This window comes from Helianthus annuus, chromosome 17 (genome assembly GCF_002127325.2).
Source record: "Helianthus annuus cultivar XRQ/B chromosome 17, HanXRQr2.0-SUNRISE, whole genome shotgun sequence".
Classification (NCBI taxonomy): domain Eukaryota; kingdom Viridiplantae; phylum Streptophyta; class Magnoliopsida; order Asterales; family Asteraceae; genus Helianthus; species Helianthus annuus.
In genome coordinates this window covers 127,872,658-127,890,310 of record NC_035449.2, presented here as the reverse complement: position 1 = coordinate 127,890,310, position 17,653 = coordinate 127,872,658, and the positions used below count along the sequence as shown (strand labels likewise).

Here is a 17,653-nt window from a genome sequence, read left to right as displayed (position 1 = left end):
TATCCAAGGGGTAATTTCATATCAAGAGTTAATTAAGGATAATGGTGTTGTTCAACATGCCTCTGATACCAATTTGTCAGAAATGAATGACAAACAAGTGACATTTTAATACGGATAAAAAGTTATGTACAAATTTTTCAAAAGTGTTCACAACTTATTTTCACAACTAAAGCAAAAGCAAACACAAATAATATCATGCATTGAAATTAACCCCAAGTGAGAGATGATTAAAGCTTTAAGTTATGCTTTGATGGAGTGTCTTTCACAAAATGCTTTAAGCCTCTTGATGCCATCTTCTAGAGCTGAAGGCTCAATAGCAAATGTTATTCTTAGCCAGTTTTTGAGCCCCACAGTTATACCTGAATAACAAGCAAGTTAGCTCAAGGATTGATTAAGATTACATATAGCTATGAATATAAACAAATATAGCTACAAGCGGCATGTAAGAAAATTTTCAAACTCGAGCTAATTAATTTTCGGGTTCGAGCTTAGTTTTCACTTGTTTAACTGTTTAAGCTCGACCCGATTTGAGCTTTTAATGAGCCAATCTCGAATAGCTCACAAGCGGCATGGCTTGTTTACATCATGGGTATGCTAAGTCTTTAACATTCAAAGAATGCCAAGTTTTTGAAAGTTACCTGGTAGGATAATAACTGATTCTTCTTTGGCAAGCTTGAGACAGAAGTCCAAATCATCCTTGATGTCCTCAAACACCGATAGATCTAGTTTCGCCTTTTAAATATAAGCAACAAGAAAACAACTCTTCTTAGAACCGATTCATATGTACTGATCTATCTTGAAATTCAACCCGAAAACATGACTTCACATAGGCGGCTCGACTGTATACAAGAATAAACTTGGGGCCATATTTGTAGGATCGAGCTTAACTTCGTTGAGTTTTTAGATTTTGACAAAGAAAGCACACTATCAATATATTCTTTTTACTAAAACTCACCCCAACTCTAATATGTGCTATTATGTGTCTCTTTAAAATCATATAGAAAAATGTGTCATCATAGTCCCACATGTTATATTTTACGAAAATGATACTAATTTTAGAGTTCGCTTTAAGCCCCTACGGTTAAGCCTAATCTATGACGTTATAAGTTATCTGAAAAATTTTAATGCATTTATGTCCTTACCATAACAAACATTGATCCTTCGGGTTTGCTCGGGCAAACTACACCAGGGACATCTGCAAGTCCCTCATAACAGCTATTCGCATTATCTTTTATTATACTTATGATTTTGAGAAAGAAATCCTCTTTAGTTTTTCCGAGTATATCAGGAATCGCTCCCTGCACGTGAAACAAAGTCTAGATCATGTAGAAAGGAAAGCATGATGAACAGCTCCTTTATATTGTGCAACATCATGACTACTAGAAAGGGGGATATTTCTTAGGAAAACTTTCGAGGGAAAAAATGCGTCAAAAATTCCTACACATTTTCGACACAAAACCAACGCAGTCGAATAACCTAATTTAGCGACAAAATACCGACAAAAATAGAAAACCTCGGTAATCCGTCGGAGATTTCTAAACCTTTTCTGGAAAAAAGGTTGGTAATTAATACTGAACTTTTTTTATATATTTAAATTTTCTTCGGAAATATGTCTGGAATTCCTATGCATTTCCAACAAAAAAGTTCATTTGTTATATATTTTTGGATATTCCTTTGAAATGGGAAGCTTTGTCAAAAAAAGTTTTCTAGGACAGTTTTTCCGACAAAATCAATCTTGTCGGAAAAGTGTCCGCTAAAAGCCATTTCCTTCCCGTTTTCGACTAATTTCGCAGTCAGAAACAACCCACCATCCTAGTAGTGTCAAGTACATTGATTTATGCACTCCAAAAGTGTCATGTTCACATCAGAGAACAAAATCTTAGAACTTTCTTTCTAATACGACAGAATATCGAGGTACGCGACTATGCGTTAATAGTAAAGAACCTGAATAAACGTTGGAGGGTCACAGGATAAACTGATATGTCCAGCAATGCAATCAATAATCTGAAAATAAAAGTAAGTTAGATCGACGAATGTATAAGTTTGTTCTAAAACACCAAGTGAGAAAGCGAGCCAACCCCGTGTTCCTTAAGGATGCCATTAGGATCATTGATGGCAAGCCATCCGAGGCGCCAACCAGGAACAATCCACCTTTTTGATATGGAGCCAAGTGTAATAACAGGTGTAATTGATCCAAAGGTTCCCATTGGGACAAAAGGGTTCTTCCCAAAAGCAAGATGGTCATAAACTTCATCAGAAATGACTAATATCCCAAGTTTCTTGGCTGTTTTGGCAACCTAATAATAAAAATCACACTTCCAATTAAACCACAAGAAACTTGACTATAATTTATTAGCCCTTACAACAATTATAGGAAAAAAACTTAAAAAACCATTTACGCAGCGTTGGTCACTAGGCCGGCCTACCATTCCAGGAGAAACCCATAGCCCGAAGGCCTACTGTGGTAAAACGTATTGCCCACCTGGAAAATATTGCACCAAATGGAACTCCAACCCATGACCTCCACATTGTAAGGCCATTGGGTGCCGCATCCTCACAAACCAATTGATCTAGAATTATTCATTAGATAAAAACTTAACTATATATAATTTATTTTTGCTTTGTCACTAGTCATCATTTTGGGGTTATCAAAGTCGCAATGTCAATGTTTGACATGGGGACTAATTTGCTACATAGAAACTTAACTATACTTTATTAGCCCTTATAAGAAAAAAAACTTTAAAAACCATCTACTTGCATGCATTAAAAATACACTTCATGTAATGTAACTTTTAACGACATGCACATCTCTTAAATCATTTTAAAATTTACCCAAATAAAAAAATCAATGACTTGAATTTGGAACCTTTTAGTTCTGTCATGATCAAGAAAAGAAATAAAAAAATAACGCACCTTTTCTAGATGTTGATGTGTGAATATATTCCCACAAGGATTTCCAGGGTTGATTATAACCATTGCAACTGTGTTTTCATCGGCAAGAGCTTCGACCGCATCAAGGTCAACTTCCCAATCTTTCTCTGGAAGAAGGTCAAAATGTCGGACTTCCAAATGGCATGATTTAGCAACAGCTTCATAGTATGGAAACCCGGGTTTAGGGAGTAGAATGTTCGCGTTGGGATTCGCAAGCACGGTTAATATGGTTTGAATCGCATGCGCGCAACCGACTGTCAAGAACACATCATCCTCTGATAACTTAGTTGGAAGATCCTGAGAAAGGTATTCTGCCACAGCCCTGTTGTAAATGAATACAAATTTGTTATAAAGACAACAATCATTTTCTCAAAATTTATAAGATATATATGGAGTTATCACTACAAGAAACGGGGCAATAGCGGGGACAAATGTCGCCGCTAAAAAGCCTGATCCATGCCGCTAAAGGGTCGCCGGTAAAGGTTGGCTGGTAAAGAGCCTCTTGTCGCCACTGTTGGTTCTTGTTGCCGCTATTGGTTCATGTCGCCGCTATTGACTAGGTTATACCCCAGCCACTAGATCAAGATCGATAAGAAATGGATGACTGTGGCTTAATATCGGACACCGGGTTCCGAATCAACCAATAGCGGTGACATATAATCTCACTATTTCCTATTATTCTTGTAGTGCATCTGAATCTGCCCTTTAATTGTAGTATCTAGCGAACATGTCACCTTGTGTTAATCAAGGTTTTTGAAGTTTCCATAAAGTCACTTGTATTTTTTCTATCTATAAAACAACTCAAGTGTCAATATTGTTGCGGATTTTGTATAACTATTGTAAAATAAATAAAGAGTAAATTATTTTTTGAGTTACTATGTTTTAGTGGTTTTAATTACTTGAATCCAAAATAAATTTTTTACCATTTTGAGTCCCTAACCGCTGTGTTTTACTGGTTTTAAATACTTTTGATTTTGGGCTCAAGTGGTTAAAACCACTAAAACAAAGGTGCTCAAAACGTTAAAAAATGAGCAGTTAGGAACTCGGAGCGTTGAACTTTTTTATTTTAGACTCTGGTGGTTAAAATTAGTAAAACACAGAGACTCAAAAAGTAATTTACTCAATCTATATAAAAACAAATATGAAACTTGGTTAAAGTATTTACTTATATGATTACAATTGTAGGAGGAGGTAGTACCTTCTTGCCGGAAGGATACCGACACCAGGGCCATAACCATTAAAGTTACCAGAACGAATGGAGTCAACTAAAGCATCTTCTGCAACCTGGGTAGTCCGGAAGCATGCGAAAGCCGACGGGTCTCCATGGGCGAGAGGGAGGACGGGTCTGGTGTCCGATTTGTTGAGTTTGGACATGAGCATGTACCGAACACCTCTAATCGTTATATCGGCCCCCATATTCGTCTCTCGGTTCAGCCGGAATCCCCATTTCTTCTTCAACGTTGACCCGTTTTCGATGCCCATTTTCGTTTGCAATTGGAGGTTGTTGCAGGAATGAAGCATCGTTTGCTTAATATGCTGGTGAGTTGATAATTTTTAAATTAATACGTTAGGCATGAAACATACCAAACTCATATGGTGCCAAGATGGTGCTCACTTCATACTTAATATTTAAATGCTTCTTTTCAGTGGCGGATCTAGAAAATCCTTATAAGGGGTAACGTTTCAATTAAAAAGGGTAATGAAATAAAAAAAGGTCAAAAAATGTAATATTTTTTCATAATTTACACTACCGACGGATCGTAAGGGGTAACGAAGACTATCCCTTATTCTAAGATAGGTCCACCACTAGGATCCCAATTAGAGATGCATGCTACATGCATTTTGTGCAACGACAAATTTGACCACTCAAGTATGTATTACTATAAATGTTAATCACTAAGTGGACTCAAACCACGTGCAACGACAAATTTGATCATTCAAGTATATATTACTATAAGGGGACCCCAGGGTGGAGGTGTTTTCCATCGTGATGGGCTTGTATAACGTGTTATACATGTTTTCACACCACCGCCACTCAATTTAATAACGTGTGGTATTTTTCACGTGTGATGGGGTATTGGGTGGTGAGGGAAATTGTTGGGTGTGGTGGTGAATGATGACCATTTCTACTAAAAAAGGTTGTGAGTGATGGAATAATGGTTGATGACATAGGAAACTTAATTGGATGTTGTGAGTGATGAGTGATCACCACCCCTACCCCCTAAATGTTAATCACTCAAACCATGTAATAGCATAAACTTTTTATTACTAATTTGTTAAGGTAAAAATAGTGAATTTCTTTAAACTAATTTAAACTTTAAATTGCAATAAGATAATTAAGAAACTAAAACAATGTTGACAACAAATAAACAAGACCACATCTGCAAAAGATTAGTTCATCTAAACCTCGGAGGGATATTGTGGTAATCAACCACTTCAAGTCAGGCTTTAAACACATTCAAGTGACTATACGGATTTGATCTTTAACTTATATTTCGCAAGACTTAATCATTATAATAGAAGTTATTCAAACTTGTACACTTATAATTGCATATAAATAGAAGTTATTCAAACTTATACACTTATAATTGCATATAAATAGAAGTTATTCAAACTCATACACTTATAATTGCATTTAATTGTATGAATATTCAATTCATATTAGATCATTGATTTATTAGGTATAATATTAAGCCATATTCAACTAAAAAGTTATTTAATGTTGAACAAAAGACATGTAAATATGAGTATTAGTTATGACAGAACTTGAAAAAACGAGTATTATCGACGGGCGAGATACATGACGCATGAGATCCATTGGTAATTCAGTAATTACTGAGGGCCCCACTAATAAATAGATAATAAAAATATAAAAAGAATAGTCGGCATGTAACGCCTCGTACTTCCGTATTCCTATTTTTAGAAAGTTCGTATTCGCATTCTATTTTAGAAACATTGCATTCGTATTTCAATTCCATTAGTGCAATCCTAGGCATTAATCATAATGGAATTCACCTTTATACTCACGCTTATTATACTTATGTCATACGCAATCAACCGTTGAATACTTGTTTATATGCAAAGCCGAGACTTGACATACGTGGAAATAGTTATCATGCATGCATCGTACTCGTACTATACCTTGGTACACTTTAAATACCTAAAAACAAGTTAAAATACAAGAAAACGACATAAAATAACTTAGTTACAAGGTGTAGGGACTAAAAATAAGCAAAACCAAAAGCTTTTTCACCCCTTCCTCCTCGAATCAGCTACTACCCAAATAAGCCAATTAAAACAAACCACAACAAAAACCACTGTTCATTTCCATTGCTCTATTAATAGATATTAATTGGTTAAGGTAAAAAGAGTGAATTTCTTTAAACTAATTTAAACTTTAAATTGCAATAAGATAATTAAGAAAATAAAACAATGTTGACAATAAATAAACAAGACCACATCTGCAAAGATTAGTTTACCTTAACCTCGAAGGGATATTGTGGTAATCAACCACTTCAAGTCAGGTTTTAAACACATTCAAGTGAGTATAAGGATTTGATTTTTAACTTAAATTTCACAAGATTTAATGATTATAATAGAAGTTATTCAAACTTGTACACTTATAATTGCATATAAATAGAAGTTATTCAAACTTATACACTTATAATTGCATTTAATTGTATGAGTATTCAATTCATATTAGATCATTTGATTTATTAGGTTCAGGAAGTTCAGGGAAATGTGAATCCTTTTTCACGGTAATTACTATAAAAAAGGCAATAAATCACAAGACATCGCCACAACCAAACATGACAAGGACTCAGATCTAAGATGGTTCGTCTAAAGAAAGGAAAAAGGCTTTGGTAGTAACTCAGGAAGATGAAGGGTTTAACTAGGATAAATATATACCAAAAGGTGAAAGTTTTGCGATGCTTACTGAAATAATCGAAGAGCCTGAACAAACAATTGAAGAAGTTGAAGATGAAAGAGAAATTTGTTTTGACGAAACTCCCGAGAATTCCGATAGGGTTTATTCTTCTTCTAAAGAAATGTTGCAAGAAGGATTAAGATCAATGATGTCTCCTGAATTGTAAATAATGTTTTTATAGGTTACTTCACTAGCAGCTCATGATCTAGTGGGATACATCAAGAAGAAGAAAAGAAAGAATCTGAAGATTAGATCATCAAAGTGTCGAGAGCGATGGATGAAGAGAATCTGGCTAACATAGCAGATAAAGTTATGATGGCTCAGTTCAAAGAGGAAGAGAAAGAGTTGGTGATAGAAAAGAAGATTGAATTAAATGATGAAAAGAGTGAGTCAGTTGGTATAGAAGATGAAAGTGTCAGTTCAAAGAGGAAGAGAAAGAGTTGGTGATAGAAAAGAAGATTGAATTAAATGATGGAAAGAATGAGTCAGTTAGTATAGAAGATGAAAGTGAAAAAGTCGAGGAGAAAACTGAACTGCAGTGCAAGAAGTGCACTGAACGTGCAAGTTTTGTGCTGAAAAACATGATTTTTTTTAAAAACAAATTCTCATAGAACTTGATGAAAAAGATGAATTTTTAAAACAAAATTGCACAGAAGAACTTGATGAAAAAGAGGATTTTTTAAAACAAAAAATGCACAGAACTAGCAGAAAAAGATGAACTTTTGAAACAAAAGTGCATGGAAAAGTGTACAACATGTTTCGAAAAAGATAAATGTCACACCCCAACCGATGGCAGAAACATCGGAGTAAGACGAACGAGATTGCTAAAGACTTCATAACACTAAATATGACAAGTATTTAATAAATATTTTCATTTCATTGCTAATATCAAGTACATTGTTTGAAATAGAATACATCAAGTTTGAAACAAAATGAATTACAACAATTATCGAATTTCTAAACTAATAAACACGAATTAAAGTTTGGCGCGTTTCTAGGCATCCTACTAGATTCCGTGCATCATCATCATCATCATCATTGTTTTGGTCAAAAATTACCGAAGCAATTAAGTGATCAAATTAGTTAAGTGAGGTAGTGTGCTAGAAAGTGTGTTGGAAATATGCTAGTTAACTTGTTTAGGAAAAACAGTTTTCAGGATATGGCCCAGGATATTGAGCTATATCTATGATTAAACTATGAGCAAAAAGTAAAGTAAATGACACGAGATGTACGAGGAAAGCCCTTGATCAATCTAGATCGCCGGCATAAAACCTCGGGAGCTGACAATCGCAGCTGCCTTGTTCTTCTTATTGCTTTCAACTTCAGGATACAGTGCAGAATATCAACCAGATCGCTAAGTGTTACAATGATTTTTGTGAAAGTGAAAGTTGCGAGAGAACAAGTATGAGAGAGTAGTGAGTGTAGCTGTAATACCCTATTCGATCTGGTATATCCACCTATTTATAGTAACGAAATACAAACTAAAATTCCTAAAAATATGGGATGCTCCCGAATATTCCATTAATAACGTTGCAGGTCGGGAAAAGCGGCTTCAACGTCTTTATTTGAACGACTTAGACCGAGTCTCCCAGAGAAAGGGTCTTCGCGAACGTTGGGCACTTGAACTCGTACTGCTGCACACAATCCGTTAGTAATCCTGAGGATATCATTCAGGATGTTACCAATACCCTGAATGAGCATCCCGGATATGAACAGACATTACATAATCAAGATACAACACAAGATATTTCCCAGGATATGGGCTCAGAATTTCACCCATAACAATTGTCCCCAAAAAATGTTACCGTTTAGTATTCTGGCACTAACGGTTATATTTTTTTTTACGAAAAACGAGGCAATTAAGTGATAAGACTCTGATGGGACTGGTTGTAACCACGCAGCCTATATTCACTCATTTCACCCCTATAACTTCTCATCCTCATCATCATTTAACCTTCACCGAAGAGAAAAAAGGTAAATATCTCTCTCTCACTTCCATCTCTTTCCTCCATACTGTTCAATATTCCTGTAATCATATGGCAAGACGGACGAGATCTAGCTCCGACGACTCTGCTCCCACGTTCATTCACAAGAATATTCTCCAAGATCCAGAGAAGGAAATATGCTCTTTCGACATTGCCCACTTGTCGGCCCTCAAAACCTCCGGCATTTTCCCGGAAGGGACGGTATTCCGGCCATTTGATCGGGAAATCCGATCAGATATGGTTTCCGACGAGTGGTTGTGTTACAACGCTTTCCCTTTTACCCTAGGGTTGCAATTTCCTTTTTCAGACTTCATTACTGAGTTTTTCAACACTACCAAAATCTGCTTCAGTCAGACAATGCCAATGCTCTGGCGAGTTTTGTCTATTCTTGATCAAATCAAGAATAACCATATCCCTGACCTTTCCATTCATTATCTTCCCTTAGCATACCGGCTTAGATGCCATGGTTCTTGTCGATTTTTGTTTTATTCTACTTCCGGCGACCCACTGATACTTCGTGCCACCAGGAACGAGGTGGAATGGAAGTCCAAGTTCTTCTTGGTAAAAAAGGACTCAATCCCTGGTGGAACGGAATATCCAGTGCAGTGGTTGAAAAAGGGTAGGACTTAGGGTTTTAGTATGATCCTGCCTTATATCCTGTTTTATATCTTGTACTGACTTTTCTCTTTTCTTGTGCACAGCTGACTTCAGGAAACTTGCACCCCCTTTAGCCGACTCACAGAAGAGAATCGACGCCATTAGACTTCTACCAGAAGCTGAAAGAAGTTTTAACCCGTCTCCACCATCTCCAAGCCCTCTTTTTAGTGCAAACATGTCTGGTAAGGATCCTGTACAATATCCTGCATACATATATTTTATGTGATATACTTAGGAGAAATTTTACTCCCTGTATGCAGATTCCAGCAAAATTCAGGTTTTCCTTGATCTTGATGAACTTGACAACTATCCTACTCCACCCGTTGTCAAGAAAGAGACCCCTGCTGCCACCAGCTCCAAGCCACTCCCGGCTCCTAAGGCTAATCCGAGGACCCGTGCTTCCACCGCAAAAAGAGGAAGGGCTCTGAAGTTAGTGCTCCAGGCTCCAAAGGATTCTCCTATGATGATCTTAGCTTTACTGACTCCTTGGAACCGATGAGATCCTTCCTAAACAAGGTAATATCCTGGCACTGTATCCTGCATAATATCCTGATAGAATATCCTGACAGGATATTTAGGTTAGTGACTATTGACTTATATTTGAATTTCAACTTACAGGGCCTCCAGCATCTGCTCCACCTTTACAGCGACGCCTGCAGTACTGCTGCACTCCATGAGGCTAGGATCAAACATCTCGAGACTACCATCGCTGACCAAGGTGTTATTGCCGAAGCCAAGACTCGGCATTATGAGGACAAGCTAAAGAAGGTCACCCAGGATGCCGAGCTCAAACTTGCCACCGTCCAAATGGAGCACGAACAGGCCATGATTTCTTTTAGGGAAGGGATCAAAGCCTCCGCCGTTGTCTCTCTGCTACAAGCCCATATTAAGATGGCTAATGAGGCCAAGGAGACAGGCCTTGAGTGCCCCGCTTGGCCGGTTGAATCCTGGGTAGCTAAACTGAAGGAGCTCGGAGGCAAGGCTATGCCATATCCTACTGATGCTGCTGAGTCCTCTAAGTCAGCAGAGGTGGTGGTCAAGGCTGGAGCCAAGAAGGATGCTGGAGCGGATGATGGGACGGATGCTGGTGAGGATGCTGCTCAGGATGTTGAAGTTGAGAAGACAGGGAAGAGTGGTGAAGATGCCGCTGTGTGAGGGCACTAGAGTGGGCAATGATGGATGTTTATGCCTAGGCCGGAGCCCACTTTTTTAGATTTGATAGTTGTGGTCCTTTGAATAATTTACTTATTTGTCTTTAAAACAATTTACTTTCCTGCACTTAGACAATACGATGACCAAAGGTGAATGGGTCCTGGGTTTCAGGATGAAGCCCTTGGTCATTAGTTAGTATAATTTGTTTTGAATGATGCAACGGTTGGAGGCGGATGGGTCTCGTTTTGAGATGAAACCTTCAGCCGTTGTGTAAATATGTTAAAAACTAATTGTGCTTTTGGCGGATGGGCCTCGGTTTGAGGTGAAACCAAAAGCACAACTTTTGTTATGTTAATAATATAACCCTGTTTTGACCTTATCTTTATTATTTTCATTACATGAATTTTACTTATGAAAACAATTTTGTTCGAACATTCTTGGGAACACATTGTAAATGTATCCTGAAAGATATCCTGCTCAGGATATCGACACATAATCTGTAAAATTCAAATTATCCAAATAAAAAGGAGAGATCATACCAGAGATTCCCAAAGATTCAATTCCAACTTTCCACCATAGGAATGTCCCCAGTGCACACTTATGAATTCGAATCCATCCTTTAAATTGTGTGATACATGTCCCCTGTGTTCAACATAGGAATGTAAATGTAGCCATACTTTAGCTTTACTTGATATCCTGGGATAAACCCTTAGTATGCTGGGGATAAACCCTTGTATCCTGGGGATAAACCCTGATTTTTATGCGCTACAGGCGAGAGTGTATAAACTCTAAGTCTTAGAAAGGTGATAACCTTTAAACCTTAGAGGGCATGAAAATACCCTTTCGCGAGAGAGGGTGATCAATCCTCATATACCTTTAGGATCCAGGACAAAGCCAATAGTAACGAAATTGTCAGCCACTTTTACATGAACTGGTCCCGCTACCTTGAACTATCCCCGGATGACTTGCGCTCCAGGCGGGGTGTTCAAACCCAATTCGAGAGAAAGGTGAATACCTTTAAACCTGTGAAGGGACCAGGATCCCTTAAGTATGAGAGAGGGGGCCAATCCTCTAATCTTCCGGAGTATCCCAAGTGTAAATCCTGGAGGTATATCCTGAGACATATCCTGCAAAACATCCTTAAACTAAGGTGGGTGTTAGCTTAGCTAACACCCCTCCGATGCTTAAGTCAGTAATTGATCCAAGAGAATAAATAATATCAAACACATATTAAAGGAGATAGAATTCATACCATCCTGAGTTAGAAATTAAATTTCAAACTCACTTGAAATAGAGCTTTAGATGTATAGCATTCCAGGATCTTGGTAGCATATCCCCCTCCATATTCTTGAGTCGGTATGCTCTTTTCCCTGATTCTAATTCAATCTCATAGGGTCCTTCCCACTTTGGAGCTAATTTTCCATCGGCAGGATTGATAGTATTCTGAAAAGCTTTTCTTAACACCCAATCTCCGACTTGAAACCTCCTAGTTCTTATATTCTTGTTGTATGCTCTGGATATCCCCTGTTGATATGCTGCCATCCTTAGCTTTGCTGCATCCCTTGTTTTATCCACAGTATCTAATTATTCACACAATGCTTCAGGATTCTGTCCAGGATCCTGAAGGTTGAATCTTGCTGTGGGTATCACCATTTATGTTGGGATCACCGCTTCTACTCCAAATCCTAAGGAGAATGGAGTTTGGCCAGTCGCACTCTTTATTGTTGTTCTATCAGCCCACAAAACAAAGGGTAGTTCTTCTGCCCATCTTCCTTTCTTGGCTCCTAATCTCTTCTTCAAGTTGTTGACAATTATCTTGTTTAAGGATTCAGCTTGTCCATTTGCTTGAGGATGTACCGGGGTAGATGTGATCATTTTGATTCCCCAACTTTTGCAAAAGTCAGTATTCCTCTTACTTATAAACTGGGATCCAGTGTCACAAATGATTTCAGCTGGTACTACTTCTTGGTCTCTTTATGAAGGATACTACTTCTTGGTCTCTAACTTGGACAAATGCTTCAGCTTCAACCCATTTAGAAAAATAGCCAGTCATTGCTAGCATAAAAACTTTTCCTCCTGGAGCTTTCGGCAATTTTCCCACTATGTCCATTCCCCATTTCATGAATGGCCAAGGGGAAGCTATAGGATATAGTGGTTCAGCTGGTTGGTGGAGTATGTTGCTATGCCTCTGACATGCATCACACCTTCGAGCAAATTCTGTAGCATCTTTCTTCATTGTCGGCCAATAGTATCATGTTCTCAATACTTTCGAGAATAAAGATCTGCCCCCAGTATGGTTACCACAATCCCCTTCATGTATATCCCGAAGTACTTCTTTAGTTTTGGGATCCTCCAAGCACCTTAGATATGGTCCTGCAAGAGATTTCTTATACAAAACATTATTTATAATGGTGAATCATGATACCTTCATCCTAAATGCTTTAGGAATTTCGTCTCTAGGGATGTGTCCTTCCTTGAGATATCTTATGATTGGAGCCGTCCAGGATTTTGAATCCTCCTCAGGATATTCAGCAACAGGATCCTGGATACTTGCTACTTCTTTATCCTGAGTATTCGTAGCGGGATACAAGATACGCAATATTGGTATTTGGGTTCCTTCTGGTATCCTGACCGATGGTCCCAGATTTTCTAAGGCATCTGCTTCAGCATTATCTTCCCTTGGTTCCTGTTCAAGTGTAAAAACATCAAAATATCCTGCTAATTTTTTGAGAATATCGAGGTATTCGATTAACTTCTCACCCTTAACTGCATAGGATCCATTAAAATGATTAGTGATTAACAAGGAGTCAACATATACTTGCAGACTCTTGACATTCATATTTTTAGCCAATTCTAATCCTGCAATCAAAGCCTCATATTTTGCTTCATTATTAGTGGCAGGAAATTCGCATCTAATAGCCTGGGGTATTATGTCCCCCTGTGGCGATTTTAGTAGTATACCCAATCCTACTCCTCTAACATTAGATGCTCCATCAGTGTACAATGTCCAGGATCCTGAGGATTCTCCTAATTGTTGTACTTCTAGGTCTACCTCATACTGAATGTCACTACTGAAATCAGCCACAAAATCAGCTAAAGCCTGTGATTTTATGGCATTTCTAGGTTCATACACTAAGTCATAAGCACTTAACTTTACTGACCACTTGGCCATCCTGCCTGACATCTTGGGTTTCCTAAGCACATTTTTAACAGGATAATTGGTTTTAACATGAATTCTATGTGTCTCAGAGTAATGTCTAAGTTTTGTTGATGCCATAACTAGTGCTAGTATCGACTTTTCTAAATGGGAATATCTAGTTTCAGCATCTATCAAACTTTTACTAACATAATAAACAGGATATTGCTGACCTTCATGATCCTTTATAAGGACGGCACTTACAGCATTCCCTGATACTACAAGGTATAGGTGTTTTGGTCAAAAATCAAGCAATAACAATGCAACTAAACTTTCTGTTGTGAGGTATGATGCTTGAATTGATGAACAACAATAAGGATCACTCAGAAATGAAATGGACAAGTGACACAAAGATTTATACGAGGAAAAAGCCCTTGATCAATGAATGATCTCCGGCATAAAAAACCTCGGGTGATGGAAACTACCGATCACCAACTCAAATTAAACAATGAATGTATTACAACTTTGGATGATAGCGAGCTAAGTACAAGGATCACTATAGTGTATTATGTAAAAAGGTGTATAATCGCTAAGTGAATTAACGAAAACAGGTGAGAGGAGTTGTACGAGTGTGTGTGTAGCCAAAAATAGCCAAGTGTTTTCTAATTAGCTCGCTACCCCTTTAAAAATGGAAAATATCTACACTAACTAACATTCCGCAAATGGTGCCAGTCCTCCACGACTCCATAACGTCCCCTTTTAGCTAAGCACGTGCGGAATAAACATGGAATATGCTCCAGGAATGTCGCCAAGACCAAGTCCAAGCTGGTACTCCTGCAAAACAATACCATATTCAAAGTAGACAATCGTTAGTACAAGGATCCTTAAGATGATCCATGATCCTGATCCTGAAGCACTTCTGAGGATCACTAACTCAAACAGAAGTGAGGATCACCAAACCCAACAGTAATTGAGGATCAGAGGTCATTGAGAAATCCTCCCCTAACAATTTCCCCCAAAATATAAGGAGGAACTATGTAAATAAACGAGTTGTATTTTGTTCTTATCTGCAATCAACCAACGGATAACTAGCCGTTGTAATCGGACTAGCCGTTACGAACATGACGTCACTGAAGTGACTATCCTGCAAAATCATCATTATAAATAGGAGTTAGAGATAGGGATCAATCCGCATTTAAATTCAAGAGAAACTCCCTTTAAATTCATATCCGAAGATCAAACAGGTATCTCTCTTCCTCTTCTTCCTTTACGTTTTCTTTCTCTGCTCCTTCTTTCTTCACCTTCTTCATAATCAAGATGATGTTAAGATCCTCTCCTGCTAAGGATCACAAGAAGGACAGTCCTCTTAAGAGCCAGGGGATCATCAAAGATTCGGCGAATGAAAGGTGCTGCTTCACTGATCCACAAATAGACAGAATCCGGCATTGCTTTCCGGCGAACACCTATTTCAAACCGTTTGATCCCACCATTCTAAGTGATTACATTTCTGAAACTTGGGTAGCTTTCCCGGTCTTTCACAATAGGATACTCGTATCCTTTCCCTGAATTCACCCAGTCTTTCTTCTCCCTCACCGACATCTCCTATATTTAAGCTATGCCAATGATCTGGAGGGTCTTATATACCCTTGAGAGGATCATTGAGGAAGAAGGAATTGCTCTAGGAATGTCGGAATTAGCAGAGATGTATGACCTCACAACATTTGGATCCCACTGATATCTATTCAAGCGTAAACCCGGTGAAGAACATCCCATCTTCAAAGCCACTAAGAATGATACAAACTGGAAACGGCGATTCTTCTTTGTCAGAAGGGATTCTATCCCAGATGGAAAGGATCTGCCAAGGAAGTGGACCACCTATGGTAGGATAGAGGATCCTGAGAAGGATCACCAGATAACCTTGTTTTTGTATAAGGATCACTAACACCCTTTTATTTCTGTTGTACAGCTGTCTCTGTTTCGCACCTTATACCATCACCTGCCACCAAGGAAAGACTCGCTGCTTTCAGAAGAATTGATCCTGCAACAAGGTCATTCAAAACAAACACCCAGGACTCACAAGAAGTATCCTCAGGTTCTGTCACTATGTCAAGTAAGTATCCTGTTTTTTGTATAGTTAAAGGTTTAAATAAATAGTTAAATAGAACTAGGATAAGGATACTTATCTGTTTTGAATGTGTAGGCGCCAGTAAATCCTCAAAATCTGCCTCCAAGTTCAGTGTCACTGATCTTGACAATGTCAGATCCTCAAAGAAAAAGTCTGCCGCTAGCCCCTCCGTCGTAATCCCCAAGGCTACCACTTCAAAGGGAAGAGGTGGAAAGAAAAGAAAGACCTCTGAAGCTGACAACCTTCAAGGCTTACCTCTGATCCGTCATCAATTCCTCGAGTACTTTAATGATGTAAGGATCACCGACTCAGTTTAGTTACCCTATCCACTTGAGGATCACCTGACTCTAATCTTTACAGTGTCTTCTTTGTAGAAATTTGCTGAGATCGAAGACTATGTTGGGAGCGTTGAAGAGCTGGACCAGAAGTATGCAGACCTCCAACAAGTTGCGGTGCTCAAGGATCACAAAATTGCTGACCTCCAAAAAGCCCTTCAAGACGCCAAGACCGAGACGGCTAAAGTCCTGATCAACGCTGACTACGAGAAGCACAAGATCACACAGGATGCTAAAGTCTCCGCTGCCATTGCCATGTACAAGACCAAGCTACAGATGGCTCAAGAAGCTCAGGATCCTGCCTTTGATAGGAGCAGCTGGGACATGGAGGGCTGGAAGGCTAGGCTGGCTGAGTTGGAGGATGATGAAGATGAGGCTGACGAGGTTCTGGCAATCGAAGCTGGTGGCAGTGGCAAGGATCAGGCGAAGGGTACTGGAGCTGGAGGGGATGATGATGCAGCGAAGGTGTAGGCTGCATGAATGGGCGATGAAGGACATTTCTAGACGTAGCCGGAGCCCTTTTTTTAAAGTTGCTAGTTTGTTTTGGTTATGGTGTTTTTTGTTGAACAATAATGGGTTGTACTCAAACAATAGTAATTAGGGCTAAGGATCATGGATCCTTCGAACAATAGGTAGGATTACAAATGTTGGAGGGATCCTCTGTTTGGGGGATGAAGCCATTGTGATCCTGCCATCTTTAGATTCCTACACTTTCCAAACCAATGAACAACGGACACCCTTTGCCAACCCATGTGGACGGGCCACGTTTTGCTGGTAGAAATGTGGGTTGGCAATTTTGACAACCTTAAATGGTTTAAACTTTTGTGAATAAAATAACTTTAACTTTTTGGCTTATCCTGTGTTGATATCCTTGTTAATATTTTACTTTCCAACTGTTGTAATGTTCATGTTGTTTAAACGTATCAAGCCTCGAAAAATTTAAAAAAAAATATCCCCAAAAAGTTTAGGATATGATCAAGGATCACATATCCCATAATCGATAAGTTCTGAAAAGTAATATAGTTTAAGAATCATAAGTTCAGTTGTCAAAGGATAAGGGTTATTCAAATAAATAATGAATAAAATCAAAATAGTTAAGGATCATACATGAGAATCCAAGTTAGGATCCTATCCTTTAACACTTATAATCAGGATAACCCAAAAGACAAACCTTAGTAGAAGGTAAGGATCAAGGATCCTTGGACGTTTAGCTTCAAAAACCTGAAATAGGATACAACTTGGAACTAAGCCAATATAAGATAAAAGTTAGCAACTGGGGACAAGCCCAAAGGATAACTGGGGACAAGCCCAAAGGATAACTGGGGACAAGCCCAAAGGATCGTGTGTAAACTGGAGTATGGCCCTTACTGGCGACTATCCAAACTTAGTGACATGAAAAATGCC

General features: G+C 38.5%; 1 protein-coding gene across 1 annotated transcript; it reads right to left on the bottom strand.

Moving 5' to 3' along the window:
- Positions 1-83: 83 nt before the first annotated feature.
- On the bottom strand, positions 84-4,488 carry LOC110922109 (tyrosine aminotransferase). The gene is made up of 7 exons (XM_022166438.2): positions 4,130-4,488; positions 2,914-3,253; positions 2,079-2,297; positions 1,945-2,004; positions 1,143-1,298; positions 639-732; positions 84-359 (listed from the first exon to the last, which is right to left on the bottom strand). The coding sequence occupies exons 1-7, from the start codon at positions 4,450-4,452 to the stop codon at positions 241-243; spliced, it is 1,311 nt and encodes a 436-aa protein (XP_022022130.1). The 5' UTR covers positions 4,453-4,488; the 3' UTR covers positions 84-240.
- Positions 4,489-17,653: the final 13,165 nt, after the last annotated feature.